The 27,180-nt window shown below is 41.3% G+C and overlaps 1 protein-coding gene across 3 annotated transcripts; it reads right to left on the bottom strand.

The window, feature by feature from the left end:
* Positions 1 to 1,518: 1,518 nt before the first annotated feature.
* On the bottom strand, positions 1,519 to 22,813 carry GRN (granulin precursor). Of its 3 annotated transcripts, XM_026683652.2 has the most exons (13): positions 22,438 to 22,812; positions 18,241 to 18,397; positions 17,729 to 17,875; positions 14,396 to 14,480; positions 13,706 to 13,827; positions 12,270 to 12,408; positions 11,715 to 11,821; positions 10,378 to 10,507; positions 9,091 to 9,188; positions 8,593 to 8,859; positions 7,317 to 7,550; positions 3,241 to 3,483; positions 1,519 to 2,664 (listed from the first exon to the last, which is right to left on the bottom strand). In XM_026683652.2, the coding sequence occupies exons 2-13, from the start codon at positions 18,391 to 18,393 to the stop codon at positions 2,521 to 2,523; spliced, it is 1,869 nt and encodes a 622-aa protein (XP_026539437.1). In that variant the 5' UTR covers positions 18,394 to 18,397; positions 22,438 to 22,812; the 3' UTR covers positions 1,519 to 2,520. The 3 variants fall into 3 exon arrangements, with proteins under 3 accessions (XP_026539437.1, XP_087802391.1, XP_087802390.1); XM_087946265.1 differs by lacking the exon at positions 8,593 to 8,859 and having other exon boundaries at positions 22,438 to 22,813; XM_087946264.1 differs by lacking the exon at positions 22,438 to 22,812 and having other exon boundaries at positions 18,241 to 18,515.
* Positions 22,814 to 27,180: the final 4,367 nt, after the last annotated feature.

The raw sequence follows: 27,180 nt of genomic DNA, 5'->3' as shown, positions 1-27,180 counted from the left end.
TTTGCTGTCTTTTATCTTTAAATACACAAGACTGAATGTAAAAATAGTGAATAGTTGGGCCAATACTTGAAGAGCACCTAGCTTCTTCAAGAAGTAGCATAATAGCTATATAAAGTTTCCCTAAAAGAGAATATTTGATGGATGAGTAAGCTTATATTTGATGGATGAGTAAGCTTATATGTTTTAAACATATAGCATTGCTTTGCCATTCTAGGACCTCCTCACACCAGAAAAATACTGTACCAAATTTTGCAATTTTTAACAAAGACACTTTGGATGCAGGATGTAGAAATACTGTGAATTTATGAATGCCAGCAGGAAATACTTAGCTTTTCAAGGACGATTTCAATATAAAACGACATTCAGCGAGAAGCTGAAAAAATTTACCAAGTGAATATTTTCTGGAACCTTTATTCATCTGCTTGAATTGAAATTAAATAAGTAACAAAGTTAATAGTCAAATGTTTGGATGGTGCTATAAAAGGAAAGAGTTCATGAACTTTATTCTGAAGTTTGTCTTGAATAAAATGCAGCCTATGTTGGATACAAGAAGTCTACTAACAGTTGCACCCATAACTTTATGTGTATGCATGTTTCTTCTTGCACTGAAGATGGATGGCACACATACAGGGTTTTGGGACATGAAAGATCATACGGTAATAAAATGCATAACTAGCTGTCTGCATGACTGCAGATCCCAGTATTGCCTTTCAAATGTAGGAGATGTTACTTCTTTTTGGCTTGGATAAGATAGTAGCTGATAACAGAATTTTAATTATCTGGGATCCTTTTTAAACAAGCAAAGTGGGTGGGTTGAGTCACATGCCAGTTCAACCCTCCATGTCCAAATAATAAAATCACGGTTTTCATGCTTTTGGAAAGCATTTTAGCATCCAAGAAGGGACAGGAAAGGAGAAGTGGAAAGAGGAAGGCCAAAGACAAAAAAAAAAAGGAAAGATGGGAAAAGAGCAAGGAAGAAAAAAGAAGAGGGGAAGGAAGGCTTCCCAAATGGACCACGAGGGCAGGGGAAGGAAGGAAGAAGGAATGAAGAAAGATAATGAGAAAGGAGGGTGTGAGGGAAGTCCTGTCTTAGCACTTGGCCAGTACAGGTGCCGCCATGAGTGATGTTGAGCTGGCCATTCCCCTGAAGATCGAACAACCCTGATGCGGCCCTCAATGAAATTGAGTTTGACACCCCTGCTATTGATGATCAAATATACAATCTCCTTGTGTACTTTTAGGATATACTACTATTATATTGCAATCTGTCCCTTGCACTCCGAGGGGGAATCAGGATACCTATCCCTATAAGGAAGGACCAAACTTAGATCCCAAAAGGTACTGTGTAAAAGAAAGATTGAATTCTTTCTCTTGCTCCCAAAGTCAAGTGAAAAAAGCCAAAATATTTTTAAAATGTCCATTAACCTAATCCATGAGCGAGAAACCATGTGAAAATCGTGTCACGTAAATTTCTGTAAATTTGTTAACAAGTAAAATTAAGCATATAAAATTGCAACATTACTTTGATCAAATTTTATTTGATTTTTCCATACAACATAGCATCAAAGGTCTGGTAACAGAAAACATCTGTCACTTTAAGTTGAAGTTCTATTAAAAAAAGAAAGGAGCAGCATCAAATGTGCTCATTCTGCATGGGGGAATCACAGGACAGAACACACTGAGATAATCAAAGACAACCATCTTCCCTACCAACTGCTCAGGTGCCAAAATCCACATATTCATTGAAACAAAACGATGCATATTGTCTCAGAAGCAAGCTTGCATCTCCTTGCAGAAGTGCTAAGCCTTTCTAAAAAGCAGGGTTAGTATTAGGGTTATGCATGAAGAGTAAAATCTTAATTAAAAATGCTATCATACCTCATGAAAGGGTGGGCTGAGCAGCCCTTCTTTAAACAAAAGTGACTCGACACCTGTAGTGGTTCATTTAGACAATTAGCATCTCTTTACTTTGCAAACACTTTCAGAAAAAGACACTTTTGCTCTTCAGAAATCAGGTGATGCCATCCAGAGTAATACACTAGGCCAAGTGGGAAGAGGATAGGGTGAGGTGGGACAAGGCTGGAAGGGGCAATGTGGCGAAATCATCTGCCAATCTTAATGGTTTTTTGTTTTGTTTTTTGGAAAATGCATTGAAACTCCCCCTCTCTTTCAAGGTTAAGGAATGACTGAGGCAAAGAAAATCACTGCGCCCATGAAATCTTCAGAGCAGAAGCTCAGGATGGCAGCTTTTTCAGATTCTAGGTTATAGCCCTCATGACTTTGGACAGGGCAGTGAATCATGGATGGGAAGGAAGAATGTAGAAGTAAAAGGGTTGACTTAATATAAATGTAGATGGCCTATTTGGCCCATAGTGGTGACAAGTGTAGAATAGAAGACATCCTTTAGGATCTGAATAGCAATTTGGCAAAAATGGCCCTGGTTCATTCACCTTCTTATACCACTCCTGAAACAGTTCACTCTAATTCAAGGCCTCAAACAAATCCACCCAAAAAGGCACTTCAGAGCAGAACATGGGCATCAATAGAATGTGGGGAGACGCTGCCAGTGTCCCAACGGGAAGACTTTCTGTAGCAGTGATATCCAAACCGGGAACAATAGAAGCCAGAAGGACAGCAGTGGCGCCTGTCATGACAGCAGGTTCCCTATGAAATAGAAGAGGAGATAATGAAGGACAGCAATCCTTAATTAAGACACAAGAAAGTTGCTCAAAATCCTTACATGATTCTCAATAAATCTACAAGCTAAGGAAGGATGACCTGGAAAAATATTTAGTAATTAAAGACAGAAATAGCTTTAAATCATGAATTCACAATACAATTTATATGTAATGCAGGGGCTTACATTATTTACAGTAACACCAAGTTCTATGGTTTCTTTCAGTGGTCTATCTGTTACCAAACTTAAAAATGCATTTTGGGGAAAAAATGATATAATCATACTTAACTTTACTTGCCTTATTGGTTTTATCAATGCATGTGAGAAAGTTCTGAGGACTCAAAAATTAGCATAGAAAATTTATGATGGAATTTGATAGTCTTTATTCCCAGCAAGGCTGCCTTTTTTTTTTTGGTACAATGACAAAGAGAACATTATAGTAAAATATTGGTGTTCTTACATTGCTTTATTGATTTGGGGAGAGCCATCCTGTCTGCCCACCCACCCATGGCCTCTATTCACCGCTATTCACCACAACTGAGTCGGTATGTCTGGGCACTAACCTTTTCATATGGGCAGCAGGCCCAGCTACCGCTCTTGGCCTTGCAGCAGGTCTGGCCCACGTGGCAGTAGTGCTGTTCACCACACAAGACATCCTGATTGGAGACAGCATTTTGCAATGAAGTCAGCAGGTCCCCTGCAGCATCAGCAAGGCCTGGCCGGTGCTGTTTCTCACAAGACTGGGCTGCCACATTGCAGGTATAGCCAAAGGGGCAGCAATGTTGGTGATCCTCACAGCAAGTGGCCTGTAGAAAGCAAGAGGAGGTATTTGCTTGGTTTGAGGTAAAAATACACCTTTATGGTGGAACATTTTAAGGGAACTAAATAAAACAATTTTATAACAGCTCTGTTTTGCTTCAAAGAAACCTTTATCCAAAAGACAGAAACACCCCTTTATTCCTTCTTTTTCCCATTTCCTTGCTAAATTTAAAATGTCTGAATTAAGATATGAATTAGATAGAAAAAAATAGAGTAGCTGAAAGCTCTGAACGGCTCATAGATGACACTTCTCTCAAGGAGACACTCAATGAATCTCCAGATGTAAGTGCTTGTTCTGCTAACAAGGAAAGCCTTAGCCTGGCCTCCAGGCTTAATTCACAACCATAACAGGAATGTGAAAGGGCACCTTTAGGACTGCAGTGGATTAAATTAATGGCAAGTGTTAAGCCTGGATTCCCCAACGGGTGTTAAGGAAAACAAACTAAACAGAACGTGCAGCGAAGTCAGATAGGAAGACAGGTAAATGTGTGAGATAAGTTTTCTAGTTAACACGCAGTAAAAATACAGATACGCTTGTGCTATCAAAAATATAGTTTATTCCATTTAAGAATTATAGCATAGTCAAAATAACGGTCCATTAGTCATATATCAATTTCAGTCAAGTCTTGTTGGGGATACTCTATTTGCAAAGTCCATACAATGTCAGTACACTTACAATAAATCAGTCCAATCTTTATCTTCTCTCCGTTGAGAAAAATCAACACTCCTTTTTCTCTCCCCGTTCCAGCAAGAACGCAGTCATCAATCCATCCAGTAATTAGGGATCAGTAAGCCAGAGAGAGAGAGCTGCAATTGCCTCGCTTCTTATATAGTGCTTTTACAACCACACCCTTAATTACATTCTTGCTGTTAAAGTTACATACACTTTAACTAACAAACCATGATACCTTATTTATTATTTTTACCCAAACCAGTTAGGGTAAACAATGTTATCCCTAACAGCAAGTATGGAAGTAAGTATGGAAGCTCTTTGGGAGTCCAATGCAAATAATGGAATTTCTTTTCATTAACTTTCAAGCCTGCAAAGGATTGAAACTTCAACACCTCATACCTCTCCGTGCCTAGAAAAAGAAACTGTAGGAAGTGCACAGCTAGCCTTTTCCCACAGTGTTTCTGGGATCAAAAAAGCCAAGATAGTGGCTATGATCACATGACTAAAACCCCACCCCTTTTTTTACTTATGGCTACCATTTTGGCTTTTGTAGAAACCACTCCCCAATGTCTTCATGGACATTGGCAGATATGACTGCACTCTGCAGAAACCCAATTCTAATTGTGTAAACAACCCTTTGTTCTCTTTCTTGTCAAGGTTCTGCTTCTTTCTTTGTTCTTGATGCTGTCGTAATGTTAAGATGCTGGCCTAGAACTTAGGAAACATGAATTCTAAGCCTCCCTTAGGCATGAATACTGATTGGATGATTGGGCCATCACAGGTTGTGGAGAAAACAAAAGGCAGGAGAATTAAGTATGTTCAATCCCTTGTTATATATTTTAAAAAGTGGGATAATAACATACAGTTTACCCTGATTAACAGGTGCTATAATCTTGTAGGTTTTTGTGGGAGCAGGCATGGTATCACAAAAGATGGCCCCTGAACAGGAAAGAAATGGGAAATCACATTGGGCAGGTAGCAACAGGACCAGAAAGGCTCCGGCAGCAGGTCTGCCCTTCCTTGCAGCTGGCACTGCCATTGCAGAGAATGCCATCCTTTTGCAACATCTTGGCATGCGGTTTGGGTGCCCAAGGCAGAGAGTGTTTTGATTCTTCACAGCTGCCTGTGGCTGGATCAAAAATAGAGCCATTGGGGCAGCAATGCAAGTGGTCTGAGCTGCAGACCGCCTGCAGGAAGACAGAAAGTTGAAAGAAAGCCAAGCTAAGCAGAATCCAAAGGTGCCATGAAAAGGGCTTATGTCAGATTACTCAGTAATGCTGCACTTTTTAAAAAAGGTTTGTTGAAGGAAACAGCCAAAATGGTATTAGTCCTAATCTGGTGAGTTGGCCTTGATTTCAGGTATCATTCTCAACAAAGATTCAAATTATTTAATATACACTTTACAAAATGTTTTCCTGCATTCTTAAACTGCCATAAAAGATTAGCTAAATATATGCAAAAAAAAAGGGGGGGGGGACAGGGCATAAGGTTTGTGAAAGGAACAGCATCAATGCCTGCATTGGCAAATACTTTAGTTTGTTTTCATCTTGTTTTTAGAAGCCCAGATAAATTTAGTAGATGATTTATAATAGTTACCCTGATTCTTATCTACTGACTCTTCCAGCTTTCCCCAAATTAATGGATTTTGAACGTGATGGCCAAGAAACTCCATCCTTCCCAACTAAGTACGACACAACTCTTCTCAGACATAGATGGGCACCTTTTATTTCTTGCCACAGTTTTTGGACCCTGAAAAACTGCTTAGGAGCCTTCTTCACTTTTTGCATTGCCCAGACTGATTGCATTGCAAAACAAACTGATATTGGAGGGTACTTGTTATTAAAGGCAGCAGCATGGCTACTGTGAGAAAGGGTGATGTTATATTCTTTCCTCCAGCAACGCTGCTAAAGTTATAATCTATAGATGTGTGTGACTACCCAGGGCTGGAAAGATTGACCTCTGCCAATATATATAGTAGCAGCTTCTATCTTCCATATTTATACTTTTAATTGATCATCACAAGGTTCTGGTCTTGCATTCATCATGCTTTCCCACATCAAAGCTTGCTCTCACCAAGCTTTTCTGAAGCCTACTTACTTTTGGAAAAGGACAACAGCCCCAGTTGCCAGAGGCCATTTTGCAGCAGGTCTCCTTATCTCTGCAGCTGCTGAAGTTACCACATTTTATCGCTGTCTCCTGCCTTGCCAGAATGGGAGTCACCAAGATCCCCTGGGAAGAGCCCCCACTTTTGATGCATGGACTGTGTTCTACGTCACAGGTGTAACCATGAGGACAACAGTGTACTTGGTCTCAACAAACTGCCAATGGGAAAGAAATACCTATGGGGATCTAAAAATCCAAACACCATTGTTGAAATTGTTCTATGAAAGAAAAAGACTACAAGTAGATCTCTTTGAAGTTATGACAGCACTGAGAAAGTAACTTTATGGCTAGTCCTCATATTTACCACTGTTGCGTCCCACAGCCATGTGATTGCTATTTGTGCATTGCACAACAGGCTTCTGACAAGCAGAGCCAATGGAGAAGCTGGCAGTAAAATTGCACATCGCAAACATGCAGTGCCTTGCATAAAATCTGTGGTGACTCGCTTAATGAATACATGGCAAGTAACGTTGTATGCCTTTCAAGGTCATGTGATGTTTCACTTAGCAACTGCATTCCTTAGAGACAGAGTTGACATTCCCAACTATGGTTATTAAATGTACCAGCCTTCCTACATGTACAACATATATCACTTCATTGTTCTCATGGTAAAAGTTATTTCTTGTACCATATTTGGAATGGGATTTGGGATGGGCTCCTAAGATCAACTATCAACATCCCATTCCATCAGCAAGCTCTGATGGCTTTAGAAGTGGGGGATGAAAGTTACCTTGCAAAACACATGGAGGGTATCAGGTTGGGGAAGGCTGAGCTCATTGACTAATTCACCCAAAAAAGGCTTTCACTTCGGCCACTCAAGGCAGATCTTCCAGTAGAATGGCCTGTTGTCAGGCTGTCCCAAATACCCCAAAGGTAATGTATGCAAATACACTCTTCCTTTGAGACTCCATGGGTGACTGATTAAATCAACCATCTTATCCAAGAAGGAAAATCGCCTACCCTGCCTTGAAATCCTCAATTTACCTGAAAGAGGGGGCAGCATGCCCAGGCTCCTGAACGCAGGCAGCATGTTTGTCCATCTGGACAGCTATACTGGTCATCACACTTCACATCCCTGCTGGAAGGGAGGTTGCCAACAATCGCTGTCGTCTTCTCCACCCAAGGCATACGATCTCCATCTTTTAGGCAAGTGCCTGATGATGAATCACAGTTGTAACCACTGGGGCAGCAGTGAATCTGATCCTGACAGCAAGTGGCCTGGCAGGAAAGAGGAAGGCCACACATACGGCTGAAAGTCATCAGTGGCATGACTAGATCAGAAGGAATTCCTACCCTGAAGTAAAGTAGACAAACCAAAATCCCTCCACTTCATCTGAAAACCACTTCTGACTGGAGGCTCAAACTGATGATACCCCATTTCTTGCTCTCCAACTGCAAGAAGCCGAAGAATATGCAAAAGTGCAAGTTAAGACAGACTCTTTTTTCCTCGCGCCGTTCCTATAAAATGAAGACTGGAGAACCTGCAGCCCATGTGAAACTCCTGATTTGGCCTCCTATGAAGCCGCCATATCAAATTGCCAGTGTTAGAATTTCTTTTCTATTTTTTAAAAAGGCCTCAAATTGGCGAATTTACTTTTGTATTAGTCCTTCTTCTGCCTCCAGATCTCAAACCACATCAAAGAAAGGACTGAAATTTGCCCCACTACTGATTTTACTTGCACAACCTCAGAAACCTTTGGTTCCCAAATGCTAGGTTTTAAAAGTGTTGCTCTCGGATATGAAAAAAACTGCCTTTTTAATAGACGTAGGCCTCTCAGGCGAGCCGCTGTAAAACCATAACTGGACAGTATTGGAGTCAACAACTCTGCTGCAGTTCTGCAGAAACGAACAATACAGATTGTGTGACTAAATAAAAATAAACCCCCTTCTCCTTTCCAAGACCTTCCCCCTCCAACTTTTAACACAGGAACATCCTGGAAAGCCTAGCAACTGAGATGCATATAATTTAAGAAAGAATTATAATTTTGTGCACACCTCAAAGTGTACTAGCTATGAGCAATCAAAGTGAGAAATGAGAGGTGGACTGAATTAGCAGTGGAACCAAACAGAACCTTGGGAACCAGCATTTACCGAGATTAGTTCCCTTTTGTTCCTCACTAGGCTCAATTCCACCCTTTCCTTTCTTGCATCTATTTGCATAACTATGCAAATGCTAGGAAGCTCCTGAAAGGAAATAAAGCAATTTCACATTTCCTTTGATCCCCACAGTAGCATTAAATAAGCTTGGGTCTCTTCTCACTTGTGTCAACGGGCAGCATCCCCAAGCACCTGTTGCAAGGCGACAACAAGTCTGGCCATCGTGGCAAGCTGTGTAGGGATCACACTGCACCATTCGACCTATGGAAGATGCTGTAGAGCTTGAGTCTATTTCTGAGGCTGTTGTGGAGCTTGTGTCTTTTTTTAGCACCAAAGGAATGCTTTGGCCATCTTTCAGACAGGAGCCTTCTGACAAGTCGCACTGATAACCCTTTGGACAACAATGGATTTTATCTGGGCAGCATACAGCCTGGGAAAGACATAAATTACAATCAGACCATCATGGAATTCTTTGCCCAAAAAGGAGGTAGGAGGCTGTTTTATCACTGAATACCCATTTGGCTAGTTGTGCTGATGTTGCCAATAGGTTCAGTTCCTCTAAGACCAAAAATCTCTCCCTTCAACCACCCCATGTATGCCCCCCTCTTCCCAGATTCCGGGTTAATTAACCATGTTTTCTGACAAACATAGTTGCTCTTACCTCTTCCATTGGGCAGCACCCCCAAGAACCTGAGGTTGTCTTGCAGCAAGTATTTCCATCTGGGCATGTAAATTCTGAATCACACTGTATATCGTGAGCTGCAAGATGAGAAAAAAGTTGTTATGTTCAAGGAAGAACACGAAGACTTCTCCATACACTATCTCCTCTATTAAGCAACTGATAAACCTGCTTTCCCCAATTTGGTACCTTCCAGATTGGCTATATTATAACTTCCAAAATTGTCAACCAAGAACCTTTGGGTTCTATGAAGGACAGCTAGCAATTCCATCACAACATCTAGAATATATGCATATGGAAAGGAGAAGGAAGGTCACCAACAATTACGATTACTTCTGGAACCTATGGAGGGAAGTATCCTAAATGCTCAATTTGGGAAAAGAAAATGTGAGGTGAAGTCTTAACACCATCATATGCATCTGCACTCATAATCAGTTTGTAGCAATGAGTTTATCAGTTAACTAGATTTTCTACAGAATGTGAAACAAAGTACTATAAAGTTTCTCCAATATGCTTAATCTGATTTCTTTAACGCTGATGCAAAAATTATTCTCCTTCTGCTAGGAAGTGTAGAACAGAAACAAGAAATTGGGCAAGTCATAGGCATCCTAGTCTCTTGCACATTAAGTCTTAGTGAACAATGCTTCTGGTTTCCAGTATTTCTACAGACACTGCTCAGAACAGGAAACTCGCAATCTTTAAAGCTATTAACTTCCTCTGGAAGAAAGCATACATATTTTATCAGAAACTAGATTCTGCCCCTCATGCCACATTTTACAGTTTTCTTGCACCTGTGGAGGAAGAATCATGCCATAAAAAACCTGCTTCCTGAATTAGATTCACCAGCCATCTAGTTCAGCTTCTTATTTCCCTCAGTGGCTTCCCAAATGGACCACTAGGGCAGCCTTACCACCACAGAGTGAAATGAAGCAGCTGCTTTGAGCACTAAACTGGCGAAAATCCCTACTCACTATCCAATCAATGATCATTTAAAATAACAATTAGTCCAGCATCCAAAACATATGGGAAATATTTTTATTTTAAACAAAAGAAAAAATAAACTCTACCCTTCTTTCTTCTCAGTGCCTTAGGCTGCCTTTCTCCTTAGTCCAAAAAGCTCATGTCTTTTCTTCCCAAAAGGCTAGCATTCAATCCTCTTTTAAAAATTGGATCTCCCCTCTAACCACATGAAGCTTCTTCTGGCACCCTGATTTTACATAGGACACTTCCTTTTGGCCACTGACCTGTCACAACACTTAATTATCTCACCTGTGTGGAAGCCTGCACTAAGGTGGGTGATGGGCCATGATTCCTTGGGTGTCATGGTGCATTTGGATTGCTTCAGGTCACACTGGGTGCCCTGTGGACAGCAGTGAAGGTGGTCACTGCAGCACACCGCCTAGTGTGAAAAGAAAAGGAAAAGCTGAGAGCACAAACTTCAGATACAATAAGGAGCTCCTGCACCTACCAAGCTTGGACAAAGGAGGGGCAAAAAGGCTCAAGACATGCTGCTGTTGGCTCCCACCTGAGCCGAGCACCCCATGATCATTCTTTAGTTAAGGACAGTGTGGCTTATCTAATTAGTAGGCTAACAACTTAGGTCTCCTCATGGTGAACAAGTTTATCTGGAGTCTGCATCTTAGATTGAAGGAGCTAGACTAATCTTAATAGCTCAGGTGAAGTCAATAGATTTGCAGTTAGCAAAAATAAATTGTATGTTGCTAATTATTTTCATATAAGAACAAAGAGTGTGGTGGAGAAGACTACAAAAAACTTGAAAAATGACCCCTAAATTTAATTGCTTGGATCCTGATGCATAAAAATATTGCAAACCACCAAAGCAAATAATTTGAAACAATCAAAATATAGTAAACATAAAATGCAATACGCAAAGAAGATAGAACCAAATATGCAGAGATAGAACCAAAAGAGACAACTAGATCACCAACTAAAAGTCATTCTAATGAAGCAACACAATTTATCCTAATAGCCATGAAACAAGTAATTCATGGCACACTACAGTAATCCATTTAAGATATCAGCAAAAGATGTGGGAGAATAAACAAGGAAGAAAACCTTTAAGGGAGTCATGATATCAAATATTCCTTAGTCAAAGGACTACCTTCTGATGAATTTCATTCCTTCCCAATCCCAATCCCAAGGAAACGCTCTGGAAGGCAATTGGCATCAAGCAAAATTACCTAGCTAACAGGCCATTCTAGTTTTCTCAAAGAAAAGTTCAGTGATGCAGTAGGTTGTGGATGGAGTTAAGGACATGGAAGTCCCCAATATCACTCCCACCATAAGCAGGGACAGATGTCCTGATCGAACAATGCAGGCACTCTTAGCCATTTGCTCCAAATCTATTCTAGTGCTGCAGCCTGGCATAGTTGCGTGTCACCAGAGAGGGCATTGTGATGCAATCCCTGTCCCCTTTTGTAAGCACACACACAAAAGGCATTAGGTTTGCACTTAATTTAACATCTATCATCTTGCTTTTTTTTTTTTTAACACCACCCCAGCACTGCAAATTGACACAAATAGGAAATTTCTTCTAAAACTAGACACCAGTTTTAGATAGTTGGGTAATCCTACCCTGTACTTACGTTTTGTAAAGGGCAACAACCATACTGGCCAGTTGGGAGCAGGCAGCAAGTGGCAGCATCTGGACAGGAAGAGTGATTACCAGGACAGATTTTTTTTTGAGTCAAATCTGTAAAATGAGAAAAGATTATCTCCTCAAGAGGTGAAATCAAAAGCCTCCGTGGGAAAGATAGACAGTGTAATGGATTTGCTATCCTCTTTGGTGAGAGCATAGGATGCTGAAGAGAAAGCATCACCCAGCACACTCCACCTAGCATTAATAACGGATTAAAGCAGGGGTCCCCAACTCCTGGGCTGCAGACCGGTCTCAGTCCATGGTGTGTTAGGAACTGGGCTGTGCAAGCAGTGGGGGAGCAAGTGAAGCTTCATGTGTGCATGTGCAGGATCTAGGTTGCACATGAAACCATTCCCTCCTTAGCGATCTGTGGAAGACAATTTTTCTTCCAAAACCAATTCCTAACACCAGAAAGGTTGGGGACCACTGAATTAAAGTACAAATCTCACCATGAACAACAAAAAAATTACAATAAACCTAGTTCTATTTCTCTACTCCATACTTAACACCGGGGTCCGTTTCTTTGCTGGAAACTTCTTTGAAAGAGGCTGTTCCCCAAAAGTTTCAAGGCATCGTGCCTCAACTAGATCACAAGTTGTGCCATGGGGACAGCAGTGAATCTTGTCTGCACAGCAGGATGCCTGGGGAAAAGAAGGGGATGAGTGCACCATCATTCCCCACCATTATCTTTTCCCGTAGTGCTCAATGAACAGCTCTGTACCAACACACCTCTTAAAAGTTTTATTAATCAAAACAGCACACTGGAATATTAACACAAAACACAAATGTACTTTATGTGGAATGCAGTATTGAGTATGAAGAGTACTTGTTTGCTTCAGTAATTTCACACTGCAACTTGCTTTGTGATTGTTTCTTTCATATTTTAAGCAAATATGAACTTATAGGCCAACAACAGATTCATTAAACAAAGCTTTTTTAAATGTGGACTTTTCCAAGAAGCAAGAGGAAGCCTGTAATGTGGCAGGCTAGGTATAGAAGTCACTTTCCTGGAAAAAAACAGATACTGTTACATACCATTTTTATTTGATTTTCTGTGTTGTTTTACAGTTGTCCCTATTTGGTAATGTAATGGGAAAGCTGATAGAAATCTTACTTCACATTTTTTTAAAAAATACACCTAGTCTCTACAGTTGCACAGCTATATGAAAATATTTCCTTTGGTTTGACTCAGAGACAAGCTGCTCAGAACTCTGGGCGAGCAGAAATTGTGATGCAAGAATGTGATTCAGTGCCTCCTCTGCTTGTTAAAACCGCAAATGTACTATGCAACTGAGAAACTGTTTAAAATATTGTTGACAATTCAGCAAACTGAATAACCTAAATGTTGGCCAACACTTTTTGTTTTAGGAAAGTCAGTGCAGAATTATGAAGACTTCAGAGTTAGATGTTTTATGATGCAGTGCAAAGGTGTGCAAGTTTTGAGAGACCATGGATCTTGGGAGATGGGGGTGTGGGAGGCCAGTTTACAGTAACTCGATGGTAGGGAGTGACTGGGATGTGTTTTTTTTTGGGGGGGGGGCATATGCTTGACAGGAGGAACATCACCATTCTCCCTATACCCAATCCTAGGAAAGCACCAAAAATTCATGTTACTGGTCACTGATTACCTGCCACTTTCAGCCTTATTAGTTTATAGGCTAAAAGACTCAAATGAAACAGAATGTTCCACTGAAGTTTAGCCTTCACAAGATACTAAATATAATTCTGGGTAATCAAGAGTGATGCAAATCATTTGGAATTGCTTGCTCCACAAACGATTATTTGCCTCAAATAGTTTCTGACCCCAAAGAATCTCTGGACTGATAAGACAAGAGAGTGAAATTCAGTGACTTCATTTAAAAAATAATAATCAAAGAGCCAGTTTTTACCTCTGTCTGCATGAAAATATCTTCACTTGCCCATATCTAAGTTCCGTACCTCTGGCATTGGACAACATCCCCAGGATTCATCAGCCATCAAGCAACAGGTGGAGCCATCTGGGCATTCCCATTCGCTATCTGGGCATTGCACAGCCCTGACTATAACAGCAGAGGTTGAATCTGGAATGCAAAATAAGTAGAACTTAAGGAGTGACATTTTAAGTTTGAAGTCTTTCTTCTGCATAAAACAGGCACTTGATTTGTCTACGCCATGATGCTCCTCTGACAAGACAAGGTTCTCTTTTCAAATCAAAACCAACTTAAAATAAACTTCCTGGTGGAATAAACACACGAAGAGCCAATATACTGGCTAAACTAGGCCTTAAATCTAACTTAACTTATATTAAAATTAAATCTACTTAGTAGGATTGTTCTGCAAACATCATTCTGTTTAATCATTCATCCACTGATAACATTTATTATAACTGGCAATAATTCTGGAGATCACATCTCTAAGGTCCTGGAGGTTGCAATATGGCTTATGTCCCAATTTATAAAAAAGCTTATACTAAATCCTTTTGTCTAAAAAAGCAGATTTAGCCTACTTTATTTGCTTACCCTGGTGAAACAAATACATCCCTCTAAGGAAGCACTGAATTGAGTTCCTTGAATTGGGAGATTATTTTTGTTACTGAAGTATTGTTACTGTTCCTATGACTCTAATTTGTCCCACTTTGTCTCCAAATACCTTCATTTTCTATGCAGACTCTTCCATCAGTGCTGCAGTGGGTGCCAAGGGGACAGCAATGGTGTCCATCAACACAAGAAGTGGCCTGGAGGTGAGATAAAAGAGAGGCAAAGGCCCCAAAGTATTCAGAATAACAAATACAGCAGAAGATCTGGAAAGACAGCAGAAAATCTGGAAACCGGAGTGTTACAAGCCCTGAAGTTTAATTTCTCTAACAGATGTGCCACTTATCAAATATGACTGTGAACTAGGCTAGAGAGAAAAAAAGGATATGTGTAGAGTTGTAATTGCAGGAAAGTCATTATCTTGATGGCAAACCTCAGATAAGGACAAAAGCAAATACAACTCAGGCAAACAAAATCACTAATGCAAAGAAGGATTAGAGAGAGGAAGTAAACATGTGTTAGACTTTAACTAGAGATAGTTAATTGTGTTAATTAAACAGTAATGAAAGTTAAGCAATAACTAAAGTTAACCAATGTTAGAGGATTACTAAAAATGTGTATAAATACAAGACTAGACTCCAATAAAGTCATCATGATTCATGTGATCATGATCAAACACCTCGACTGCCTCATCATTGCAACAGATATGTGTGCTATTTTGGTTTGCTGTAGTAAGGATAGAGAAGAAAATAAAGCCACTGCATATGTGGTCAGAAGATTTTTTTTCCCTCTGCCTTTGGTAATAATTTCTCTATAGCTTTTTACTACCGTGTTTCGCACAAAATAAGGCCGGGCCTTTTTTTTTTTTGACCCCCGAAAAAACGGCTAGGCCGTCTTTTCGGGGGTGACTTAATTCCTCCCCCTTGCATCCTCGGGTGGGCAGGCGGCAACAGCTTGGTGCTGGTGGGGCACTTCGTATTGGGACACCTTCCGTCACCGTTGCTTTCCCTTCTCCCTTGCTGCCGTGACGTTTAGAGCAACGCCGCGGTGTTTGCGCAGCCACGTGCGGCCAGCCAGGGCTCCTCCCTGCAACCGGAGCCCGGCAGAGACACTCGGCTTCAGGCGCTCCTGTCGCCGCCTTCCCTTTGCCTTCGAAGGTAAAGCCAATTCTTTTAAAAACGACACCCTACTACAACAAAGCCTCCCCTGCCCGAGAGGGCAGCCCAACCCCACATGGGGAGGTGAATCTCCTGGGGCCGCAGCGCAGGATCGGCCCACCTCGGGAGAAGCGCCCAGCCACCATCCCTGCCTGGCGCCGGGCAGAGCGTGAAGAGTTTCGCCTGGGGCGCCCAGCGCAGCTGACAGGCGGGCCCTCCTTCCTGGCAGCAGAGCTCTCACCAAGGCAGCGAGCGCCTCCCCGCTGGATCCTCCGCTCATCCCGCCAGGGCCGCTCCAGAGCCATGCGGGCTGGGCAGAGCCAGGAAAGCGAACCGCGGGTGCGCGCCTGCCTACCAAGCAAAAGAGCCGGGCCGACCTGAGCTTGGCTTTCTTCCCAAGTCCCTCCAGCGCGAACCCGTAGGTGCCACCGGGAGAGGCTGCCTGAGGCAGTGATAGTGCCCACCCATCCGCGGACAGGGAGGTGAAGTGATGGCAGTGCTGCTTCCCTGGCCGTCAGAGAGAGCCTGAAGCCCCCCGTCCTTTCCACCCCTCGCCCAGCCCGTCCCCGTCTCCATGCATCTCCAAATGCGCCGGCAGCTCCAAACACTGCAGCGGAACGGGCATCAGGCAGAGGTGCTGACTCAGCGGGGCTCAGCTCGGAGAACGCGGTGCAGGCCGTCGCCTTGCCTCCCTGTCCACGGATGGGTGGGCGCTGTCACTGCCTCGGGCGGCCTCTCCTGGTGGCCCCTTCGGGTTCGCGCTGGAGGGACTTGGGAAGGAAGCCAAGCTTGGGTCGGCCCGGCTCTTTTGCTTGGCAGGTGGGTGCGCACCCGTGGCTCGCTTTTCTGCCGAGCCCGCATAGCTCCAGCGCGGTCCTGGTGGGATGAGGGTCCAGCAGGGAGGCGCTCGCTGCCTTGGCGAGAGCTCTGCCACCGGGAAGGAGGGCCCGCCTGTCAGCTGTGCTGGGCGCCCCAGGCGAAGCTCTTCGCGCTCTACCCAGCGCCAGGCAGGGATGGCGGCTGGGTGCTTCTCCCGGGGTGGGCCAATCCTGCGCTGCGGCCCTGGGAGATTCACCTCCCCACGTGGGGTTGGGCTGCCCTCTCCGGCAAGGGAGGCTTTGTTGTAGTAGGGCGTCGTTTTTAAAATAATTGGCTTTACCTTCGAAGGCAAAGGGAAGGCGGTGACAGGAGCGCCTGAAGCCGAGTGTCTCCGCAGGGCTCCGGTTGCAGGGAGGAGCCCTGGCTGGCCGCGCATAGCTGCGCCAAACGCCACGGTGTTGCTCTAAACGCCACGGCAGCAAGGGAGAAGGGAAAGCAACGGTGGCAGAAGGTCTCCTGATACGAAGTGCCCCACCAACGCAGGCAGCACCATATCCGGGTATGCAACAAAAGTACTTCCTAATGGCAAGCCCCCCCCCGCCATTTCCCCCCATTTCACATGTTTAATATAGGCCTTAATTTTGGGGGGAGGGGCTTAATTTGATTTTATGCCAATAAAACATGCTGGGCCTTCCTATTGGTTGAGGCCGTATTGTTGGAGAAACACGGTAGGTTTGCAAGTAGTTTGCTTTCAGATTCTAGAACTACAGTCCTCTTTCTCTTCCCATTGGTTCTTTTTAGTCAACATATTTCTTTCTCTTCATACCTGGTACCTTCTAAATGTGTTGGAACTATAGTTCCCAGAATTTCAATTAATATGGCCATATGCCATGGGAATTCTGGGAAGTGAAAATAAAAGCTTCCAAATATATCAGTTATCTATACAATTCTAAAACATTTCAACCTCATAGTTTTCCATTTCTATTTAACCTCCACCTAGGAACCAAATCCAAACAGGAAAGATATGGGAAATATATGGTGCTCTAGAAATGATAATGTATTGTTATTGCCTATCCTCCCCGATATAATTTGGATACAAGGAGCAGTGATTGAATGATATTTGAGGAACCAGGATTCTTGGATATCCTTGTATTAGAATATTTATCTTAGCTTCTCTGATCTAATAAACCTCCAGATGTTAGGAATGTTAAATCCAATGTTCCCAGGTAGCGGGATCACTGGATACAATAACTATAAAGAATAGTAATTATAATCTTCTACATAGGAAGGCCACTGGAAGTTAAAAGCTGTTCATTTAATCTGTTATACTGCGGTTCTGTTATACTGCAAAGTAGGGTTGCCATGCAGACAAGAACTCAGGAGGTAAGGGGTAAATCAGTTCAACTCGTTCTATTAAGAAAAGTGTTCTGAGGCTTGCCAGTCCTTATCTCATTTTCAGGTCCAAAGCTCACCTCCTCCCAAGGACAGCAGGCAAAGGTGGAATTCAGGCTGAGCTGGCAGGAGTGTGTCACTGGACATGTACTAGCATCGGGACACACAACCCCAGATACCTCATTCCTGCTCTCTGGGGGCAACATGCGGAGGGATGCTCCTGTGAACTGTAAATGAAAAAGATGAGACAAGAAGAAGACAGGCAACTTTGATCCCATCCCCCAAGATACTATGCAAATTGCAAGGTCTAATATAGTATATTCTTTTAGGAATTGTCAGCTCCAGAGAAGCTGGATGCCCTGTAACAAAGCTAGATAATAAAACAGCAATATTCAGACTTTTTTTTTTAATGAAGTCCTTGGTGTTCTCAGAGAGAGCATATATATCATTGACCTACATATAATCTTTTCTATTGGCATTTTTGCCTTATGTTGTTTTATTCAAGCTTTACTAATGGAAATGCTTCTATCTTTTTAGGAAACCATTTTCTGCCCCATCCTTAGCAGAAGAGTAACATAACAAAAACTCCTACCTGAGGCTGACCACAACAGGTATACTTATCTCCTTCAGGGAGCTTGCAACATATTGAAGATCCTTCACATTTCTGCCCATCAGGGCATTTTAAAGAAGAGGCTGTTGTGCTCAATACCAGGAAGACTATGAAGTGCACCCACATCCTAGCCATGAACCTAGATAGGAGAATAATAAAGAAATGAGGTACTTCACGGCCCTGGCACTGCTGTGAAATACTCGGCCCTCAAGGAAGAGTCTGACCAAGCCCTTCCTCATAAGTTAAGAGCTGCTGCTGACCTTTATAAGTGCAGAATTCTGTCTTATAAGCTATTTAGTGACTCATCAACTAAGAGAACCTCATGTGACAGTCATTAAAAGCAGGAGGGGAAGATCACATGGATGAGCTTTTGTTGTAAAGCCTAGGAAAACCTGATAACAGGAGATATATAGGGTGTATCAACAGTAAGGCCAGTGTTGTTTTTTTTCAGAGAAAATGTTTCAGCTTTTACATTATTCATGTAAAGTTTATGAGTCAAACAAATAAAGTGTTTAAAAGAAATCAGCATTTCATTTGAACATTTAATATAATTTATAAGGGCTCAATTTTTCATACTATATAACATTTTGGGTTCATTCCAAAACTGGTTCTTATACATACAAATGCAACAATTCAAAGCATTGCACATTGTGTATGTGCATGTACACACACACACGTCTAGGTGCACTCTTGCTCACTCACTCTCTTTCAACCATATCTCCCTAGAAATGGATAAATACCCCATGAAAGTCCATAACTGATTCTATAACCATACCCAGTCACGTCCAATTGTATGTTCCCATCATGTAAGAGGCCATAATTCTAACTATCCCCTTCCAGCACAAGAGAGTTGTAATCCATAAATGACAACTAAAGATGTGAGATTGGAGAAGACTGGGACATCTTAACCCCACCACTAACTTTCCCTACAAAGCCTTATATAAGTATTCCAGGATCCTGCAAACTGGAAGAGTACCCAAGCCCCAATAATTAACATTCTGAAATTATTATTACATCCAGAACTTCTTGTATTTTATGAAGAGTTTAAGAAATTAAAATGCTTCAGAGTGCCATTTATGCGAAGAATTTTAAATGAATAGATATTATGTACCTTAGGAAACAAATAATACCAACTGATATCCTAGCTATCTAGGTTTAATACTTGAATAGCACCCTACTTCTGACACCCCAAAGTGGGCTCTATCCAAGACCACAGTTTTTCTGTTCCCCTCTGATTTAACTGAAGCTAGTTTACTGCTCAATTGTCAATAAAGTTCTTGATTACAACAGAAAAATTAAAATTATTACAACTATAAAATTACTTTCTTTACAAGTTATACATCTAAGCATTTTCAATTGATGCAGAAGTCACTTAGAAAAGGACCAGCTAAAATTTTACTCTGCTACAGAAGCTCACAAATTTTAGTTATTTAGCTATTTGCAAAAAACCAATATCCAGGTTGATATATACACCAGATCACATTGTACACTCTGATCTGGAAAAATGATCCAACCCAACTTGTCTTTATCATTAATTAAGCAAGTCAAGTTGTACTACTCAATATTTTTAATGTGCTTCATAATACAGTATATTACAGCTTATGAGTTGCCCCAGAGAATAATAACCAGCCACATATTATGAGAATGTCGCAGAAAACTGAAGCAAGGAGAATGCCTGTGCATGCACAACGTGACAATTTAGAAATAGCTGCTTGTGACAAGGGTGAGACTGGTTACCAGTTCCTTCTTTTTCTTTCAATATTCTCTTGCACCATTTGATACTTGCGAATGAATTCCAAGGTGATTAGTTAAAATGCATATGCATATAATTATTCCAGATCCTATGTTCACAACACTTCCCACAAGCTCTCGTCCCAAAGCCAATGGTGCTCCAGAGCAGATACCACTTCAGTGGAGAATCATTTGACCAAAAAATAAATTGACCTCAAGTAGGGAGTTGAAAACTTCTAAAAGCACGTACTCCCCTCATTCTCATACAGATGCTTTAAACCAAGGGTGTCAAACTCACGGCATCATAGGGGATGTGCATAAGCGCACCAAAAATGTGCCTACCATCCCTGTCCTATTGTTTCTTTTTTTCTTATTTATATCCATTTAATGTATTTATAACCATGTTTATACTTATACCTGTTATCTAATAATTGTTTGACAAAATAAATAAATAAGCATGATCCCCCCCCCCTTCACTAAACTGGGTGTGGACACAAGTTTGACAGCTCTGCTTTAGATGCTTACACACAATTCCTCAAACAATACTGTGCATATTCTCCAATCTCAATCATGCACACAAAATTCATAGCCCCTCCTCCTCAGATAACCCATACAGATTAACCATTTTGTCTGTTCCAACAATAAGAAAACTTCCTTTTTTTCACTCCCTCAATCTCAGAGCTGCCGTTGTTCAGAAGTAAGGCCTTTTGCCTCTCAAGGCACTGAAGAGGCCCAGAGAGTTTGCCAAATGAAATGTAACAGCTTGTGAACCTATGCAGCTCTCAAATTTTTATATATACAGCTTGTGGTTACAAATAAAAGATCTGAGATCTTGTACTGAAAAATAATTGCTGCAAGAGAAATTACTCAATAGCATGTTGCATAAGATTTTAGCAAGGCTGAGAAAACGAAAATGATGAAGATAGGATTTTGTCAGTCCTCCAGGAAACATTAGATGAAATAAATATTTTATTATAAGGCTACATTAACAGAAACTTGCAAGTTTGAAAGTACAGATTTCCTGCCACTACATTTAACTGCTTAATCCATTAGGGTGGGTCCTTCCTACGTTTCTTTCTCTGACCCCACTAAACCACTGGGTCTCCTGCCTCTTTTGTCCAATTCTTTCCTAGGCAGCATCTTTTCCCCAAAGTCATCCACACATTCCATTACAGATTCACTGAAAATCAGATGAACTTGAGCAATGAGTTTCCCTTCTTCGCTTATGCAGTCCTTAACTCCAACCTGAAAACAAAAGATATGACAAGAGCCTAACAGGAGCCTGTTCCAAACCTAGCAGCCATCTGATATGAAACAGAGGTTTGACTATCTGAAGTACTGAAGTGTACTTCTGCAAGATAACTCCAGCAAGAAATGGAGAGAGAAATGTGTGCTCTGGGACAACTAAATAAATTGCTTCTTCCCAGCCAGACACACAATTCTCAGCAGGCATCAGGTGACTGTAAAGAAAAAGAACAAGGCAGAAATTCATTTGAAAATCCAGGAACTCCATTTATTATTCTAAAACCTCTGGGGGCTGTTGAGGAGTGCTAGTATCCCCTCTTACGAAATGCCTTACAAGGTTTTTTTTTTCCTTGTCATCCCTCTGCTCTAACCCCTTTCCAGCATGTTTTGGTGAATGGAGAAGTCAGGGAGATGGCTAGTTGTCTGTTCATCAAGGGTCAGCAATATCAACATCAGAAGAACCTGTGAATTATTTACTTAGAGAAAACTGTAAATGTTTCGTGTAGCAATTTGCAAGTAGAGCTGTATATGAAAGAACCACCACATTTCCAAATGCTGTTAAGTCTGAATCTATCCAACGATATACATGTGCATCTCACACCCGAGAGCCATCCAAACCCAACAAATTGCTTGACATCATCATAATCGAACCCAAACAAGGTGCTTGATTATATCCGTTAGGAAAAGCATCTCTTAAAAACACTAAGGGGGAATTCCCATTTGACAGAAGACTCGGGCATGGCGGTTCCCATCACACACACTTAACTCCTCACGAGGATTGTTTTAATAGGTTATATTCGGCAGTCTGGTAATTCAAGGAGGAGTTAACAGGATGGCTGTGTCGACATCTGCAAAAGCCAAATCCTGCCTCTAAGGTTATCCCGCAAAGAGATGACGGAGGGTTATTCCTGCCCCGCCCCCACCCAATCCTCCCGTCAACTCCGGGGGTGAGGGAGAAAGAGAGGGAGGCGAGGCTGAACGAAGGCGAGCATGGAAAGGTAAGAGCCCCATCAGATTCCCCCCACTCCTCCATTTTGTCCCCCATAGAACCAAGCCCCCAAAACTGGGAGTGATCCCCCCCAACTTTGGTTCCCCCACAATATCATGCAGTCCGAAGCATCCGGACGCAGGCTAACGGAGCAATCTACAGAAACGACGATGGAGCCTTTTCACGTCGCCAAAACGCTGCGCCAGAAAACTCACCTTCAGTACCGGCGATCTCGATGTTGGGGCTAGTAAACCGGCAGTAGCAGCAGCCGCTTACCTCGTAAAGTAAGCGAGCAAAGTAAGACTCAAGCCAAGCCACGCCCCTCTAATTAGGTTTGACCCTCTCGCCCTTCCCTACTCTGTTGGGATTGGCTCTTTTTTTTTCTCCAGGAGGGCGTGGAGGCGAAAGGGAAACACCGCAGCTCTTTGTTTTGGATTGGTGGGCTTTCTCCCTAATCCCGCCTCCTCACACGAACGTAAATGCAAAAATACCACGAGATCATATTGGCCAAGACTCAAACCCTCCCGAGATTCAAATAGGATTTCGGGAACACGTGACAAGGTGGGACGAAGGACTTACCCGGGGTGGGGTGGGGTGGCGGTGGATTCAAGCACCGGAACTTCTTATGTTGATCGTGCGGCTGCCGGGGCGCAGCCCGGAAGTGGTAATCAAAAAGAGCGTCTCTTTTAAAGGGTGTACAACGGTATTAAGAGTCCCCATTCCAGGCATGTGAGGGCGGTGGTTTTATTGGCCGCTTTCCAAGACATGGCAGGGCATTCAGCCTTTTGGGCACTTAGACAAAAGCAGTAAATATTTCTACAAAGAAAGTAGGAGGGGAGGAATGGCCCTGGGCTCTAGATTTCACAAGGCATGTGGAAGTATTTCCCTGCTATTTCAACTCAATAGTGAAGGAAATAAAATACTGTTATTCTTTTATAATAGAATTAGAAATATTAAGTGCATTATTAAACTGTGTTGTCTTTGTTGCTGTTTCCTAACCACAAAATATGTTCAGTTAAACAAAACGTGCTGGATAGTTGCAGGCTTCTTAGAAAACCGGAACAGAAGCTACAAGTAAACAAAATAAGATATCCGGTGCCTAGGAAGAAACGGTCAAGCCGATCCTTCACCTTATAGTACGACTTAAGAGATAATAAGGGGAGTGGGGAGGGCTTCTTAGGCATGGAGTGCATTGTGTAGACAGTGTATAAAATGTATTGTTTGACCATTACATCTTGCTCTTCTTGTACCCAATCCACTTTGGAATGGACTTGAAGGCCCGTTTGCAAACGCTTATTTTCTTTAATAAACCTTTGAATTGTGAACCTGACTTGTCTCTGTATTGTGAGTATTGTAGGAAGCTAGCACCCACCCCTCTCCTAGAAAATTGAAATGTCCTAGGAAATATTTAAAAAGGCAGAATATTTCCCCTAAAGAGTAGAAACATAAGAAGCAAGAAACTCACTGCCACCTTTGTTAATGGGTGGGCCATTAAAGCCTGGGCCAGAATATTTTACGTAACAAAGATATCCAGGTAGAGTCCAAAGCCCTTTCATTACATCATCATCCAGCAAGGCTCAACCAAGCCTGGAAGTCAGGTGAAGCCAGACAAAGCCTACAAAGTTAGCTAAGACGGCAGCCCCTGGTAGTCTGACAGCCGATGGGATACATTTCTTGCCCAGGAACAGGAAACACTAAGGTGGGGCCCAACAGTATATAAGGGTCTCTCTGCATCTTGGCAGCTTCTTTTCCTTCACCCAGCATTTTGAAGCATGTGATCATCCTTTTCACTTTGGAGCTCCAAGCCATGTGGTCCTGTCCACCATTAAACCATCTTTCCAAACAGCCTCCATATTTCCAATGTCTTTTTCCCCACTTGGAACTGAACCCAGAACATTTCCAACAGTATTAAATAATTTGGGTCTTACATCTCACAATAGTTTCAGTCTTATTTAATGCGACATGGTCAGGCGTGCCCCATCTTTATACTTCTCTTGAGTTACATTATATTTTATATCTCAGCAAAAAAGACTCGTGGGCGAAGAACTTGTTTATATTCATGAATGCTACGCTGCCTGGTTCGGAAGGGAAGATTTTGATTTATGCAGGAGTGGCTGGAGAGTTCTGGGAGTCGAAGTCTACACATTTTAAAGTTGCTGAGATTGAGAAATACTGCTCTGTCCTACACTTTTGCCTTTAATGTTTTGTTTCTTATTACTATCTCCACTTACACTTGCTTATTTGTTGTGTTAGTTTCTGGTAATTCCAGAACAGTTAGGTTTTGTTTATAACATACCACTTCCAAAACCAGTTGTGTGCGGCAAAGGCCAGCAGCTCAAGTAGGATATTTGAAATCATGTTTTTAAATTAATATATGGCCATGTAATTATGAATCGCTAGAGAGTTCAGTTTCCAGTATTCCAGCATTCAGAATAGTGGGATTTTTCTCCTAAGTTTTATCCTGCAATTCAATAATTACAAAATTCCATAGCTTAACAGTGTCTTTTGGTTGAGAATAGTAGACATTGCCTATCTGAGTCCTTTTTAATTCTTAGAGCAACCAGGAATATATAGCACATGGTACCTGTGTTCATAGGTAATTCCCCTCCCCCCATGATATCCCAATAGCTCTCTATATGGAAAGGGTTTTTTCTTTTTTAACTGGAGAAATATTTTGTTTGTCCCTCCATGTTTGTAATCTAAGCTGGTATAGATCAGAAAATGTCTTATTAAAAGTGGAAAAGTATAGAGGAAACAGGTATTTTTAAATAACAAACTTGAATATCCTGTTTTGCAAACCAGTGACAGATCCCTTAAAAATATCTGATCTTAAAATGCAATTAATACAACAAATTATGTGTACTGGGCATCTCGCAGAATGCTTAGTGAAGGCAAATTATGGTTGTTGTGCTATTAGGATTTGAAGAGCTGAAATGTTAACTAGTATAGTTAATATACTAATTCTTTTTGGTGTAGATTTTTAAGATGAAAACAGTTTTGCCAGTGCAAATATATAAACTTTCACCATTCTTCGTAATAGATGAATCATGAATAATATTATAGAGCTATCCTAATTTGATTCTTTGCTGAGAGTCTATCCAAAAATCTCGTTAAGGTATAAATTATTGCTGGAGTTCTAGGACAGAAATACACAAGTAAAATTACAAGATATTCTTTTTTATAGAATAAAATTGTTTTTATTTTTGCTATTATACTAAAATGACATGGTCTTACCCCTGGTAATTTAAAAATTGATGTTTTGACAGGTGTATTGTAATTAATTGTACTAAGAATGGCATTTATGTCCTCCAAAGATGATCTTCAATACCTTTGATGAATACCTTTATTTCTGGAAATTAACCATAGTCAGGACATTAAGGAGGATTTTCTTCTTTAAATAAAAGTGAGACTTTGCACTGGTTGTTACCAAAAGTGTGAGATGATATCTCATAATCTTCCTTAACCTTATATTTTTGGGATGTGTTGAATCACTGTTTCCATATCCTCAGCTAATAGTTCAACACATTTGTAAAACATCTGTAAAAGTTGGAGAAAGTTAACCATATGAACTAGTGAAGGAACTTGGTGATCTCCATTTTCCAAATTTGTCATGCAAATTATTAAAATGCTTACCTACATGTATTGAGAGGACAATAGGCTTGGGGAATATTTTCAAGCATCAAAATATTATAGGCTATTCCCAACTTGAGAACAATACTGCTGCACTGTTTTTGCAGCATCATCCTCACAGAGCCATATAGTGAGAAATCATTTTTAATAACATGATTTGGGAGATCTTTAAGGGATATTAGGGCTATGGATCCCCCAAATGTTTTAAAAAGACATTGGGGAAATCACATTTGTATGGCTGGCAAGAAAAGCTCACGGCATTACTGGAACAATATCTGATCTGAAAGAAACTTATTTATCGTCATAGAGTGCAGGACATCATTAACATACAATGTACATTACTTTGTGTTCCTTTTCCTGCTTCAATATTCAATAAACTTTAAAATACATCACTCATAGGTTTCTATCAGCAAAAGGGAGAAGACTGGAATGTTAAAAGAATAGGCAACTCAGTTATGAACTAGCCCAATATGAAGCTACTTTTATCAGACAGGTTTTATTTAAAGACCTAATTATTTTCTGTATTGCCATCCTAAAGATTTATTTTCTATAAACAGCAACCATTACCTCTTGTTTCTGATAAATAGAAGAAATAGTGAACCTTAAAATACATTCGAATTTACCTGTAGGCCAGCAGCCTTTCCTTATCCATTCTTCTATTCTGCCCTATACAGGTTTGAGAACTGTATAAACAGCTGCCTTAAAATCACCAGAAGTCACATGGAGGGAATCTGTTTATTTTATTTACAGACATGCTGGATGTGGGGGAGGAGAGTTTGTGGATCCTTTTTAGTGTTTTTAAATATATACAGTACTTCTGTAAGCCTCTGTTTTTCCACACACTGGTACTTCTCAGCTAATTTAGGTGCCTATTCTATTACTGAAATTTGTATTCTCTAGGCTAATCAAAAGCCTCTGGACAGTTCAAATAGTGTTGGCATCAAAATGCAATAATGCAATTAGGTGCCTTATGTGCCAGGATTGCTTTTATGGCTCTCTGGTTTTATTCCATAAAGATGATAGCCACAATGTATAGTAGTCCTTAACTCACAACAGTTCATTTAGTGACAGCTCAAAAGTACGGCACTGAAAAAAGTGAGTTATGATTGAATTTCACACTTAACGACTGTTGCAGCATCCCCAAAATCAGTGATCAAAATTTAGACCCTTGGCAACTGACTCATTTATGATGATTGTAGCATCCCTGGGTCATGTGATCACCTTTTGTGACCTTCTGACAAAGGAGGAGGAGCCTGATTCACCTAAAATTTGTGTCACTAACATCTGCATTGATTCACTTAACAAGAAATATCATGAGACAAAATTCA

Source organism: Notechis scutatus, chromosome Z, assembly GCF_049901735.1.
Source record: "Notechis scutatus isolate UNSWTSFEM ecotype Mainland chromosome Z, rNotScu1.2, whole genome shotgun sequence".
Classification (NCBI taxonomy): domain Eukaryota; kingdom Metazoa; phylum Chordata; class Lepidosauria; order Squamata; family Elapidae; genus Notechis; species Notechis scutatus.
This window is presented reverse-complemented; position numbering and strand designations above follow the sequence as displayed.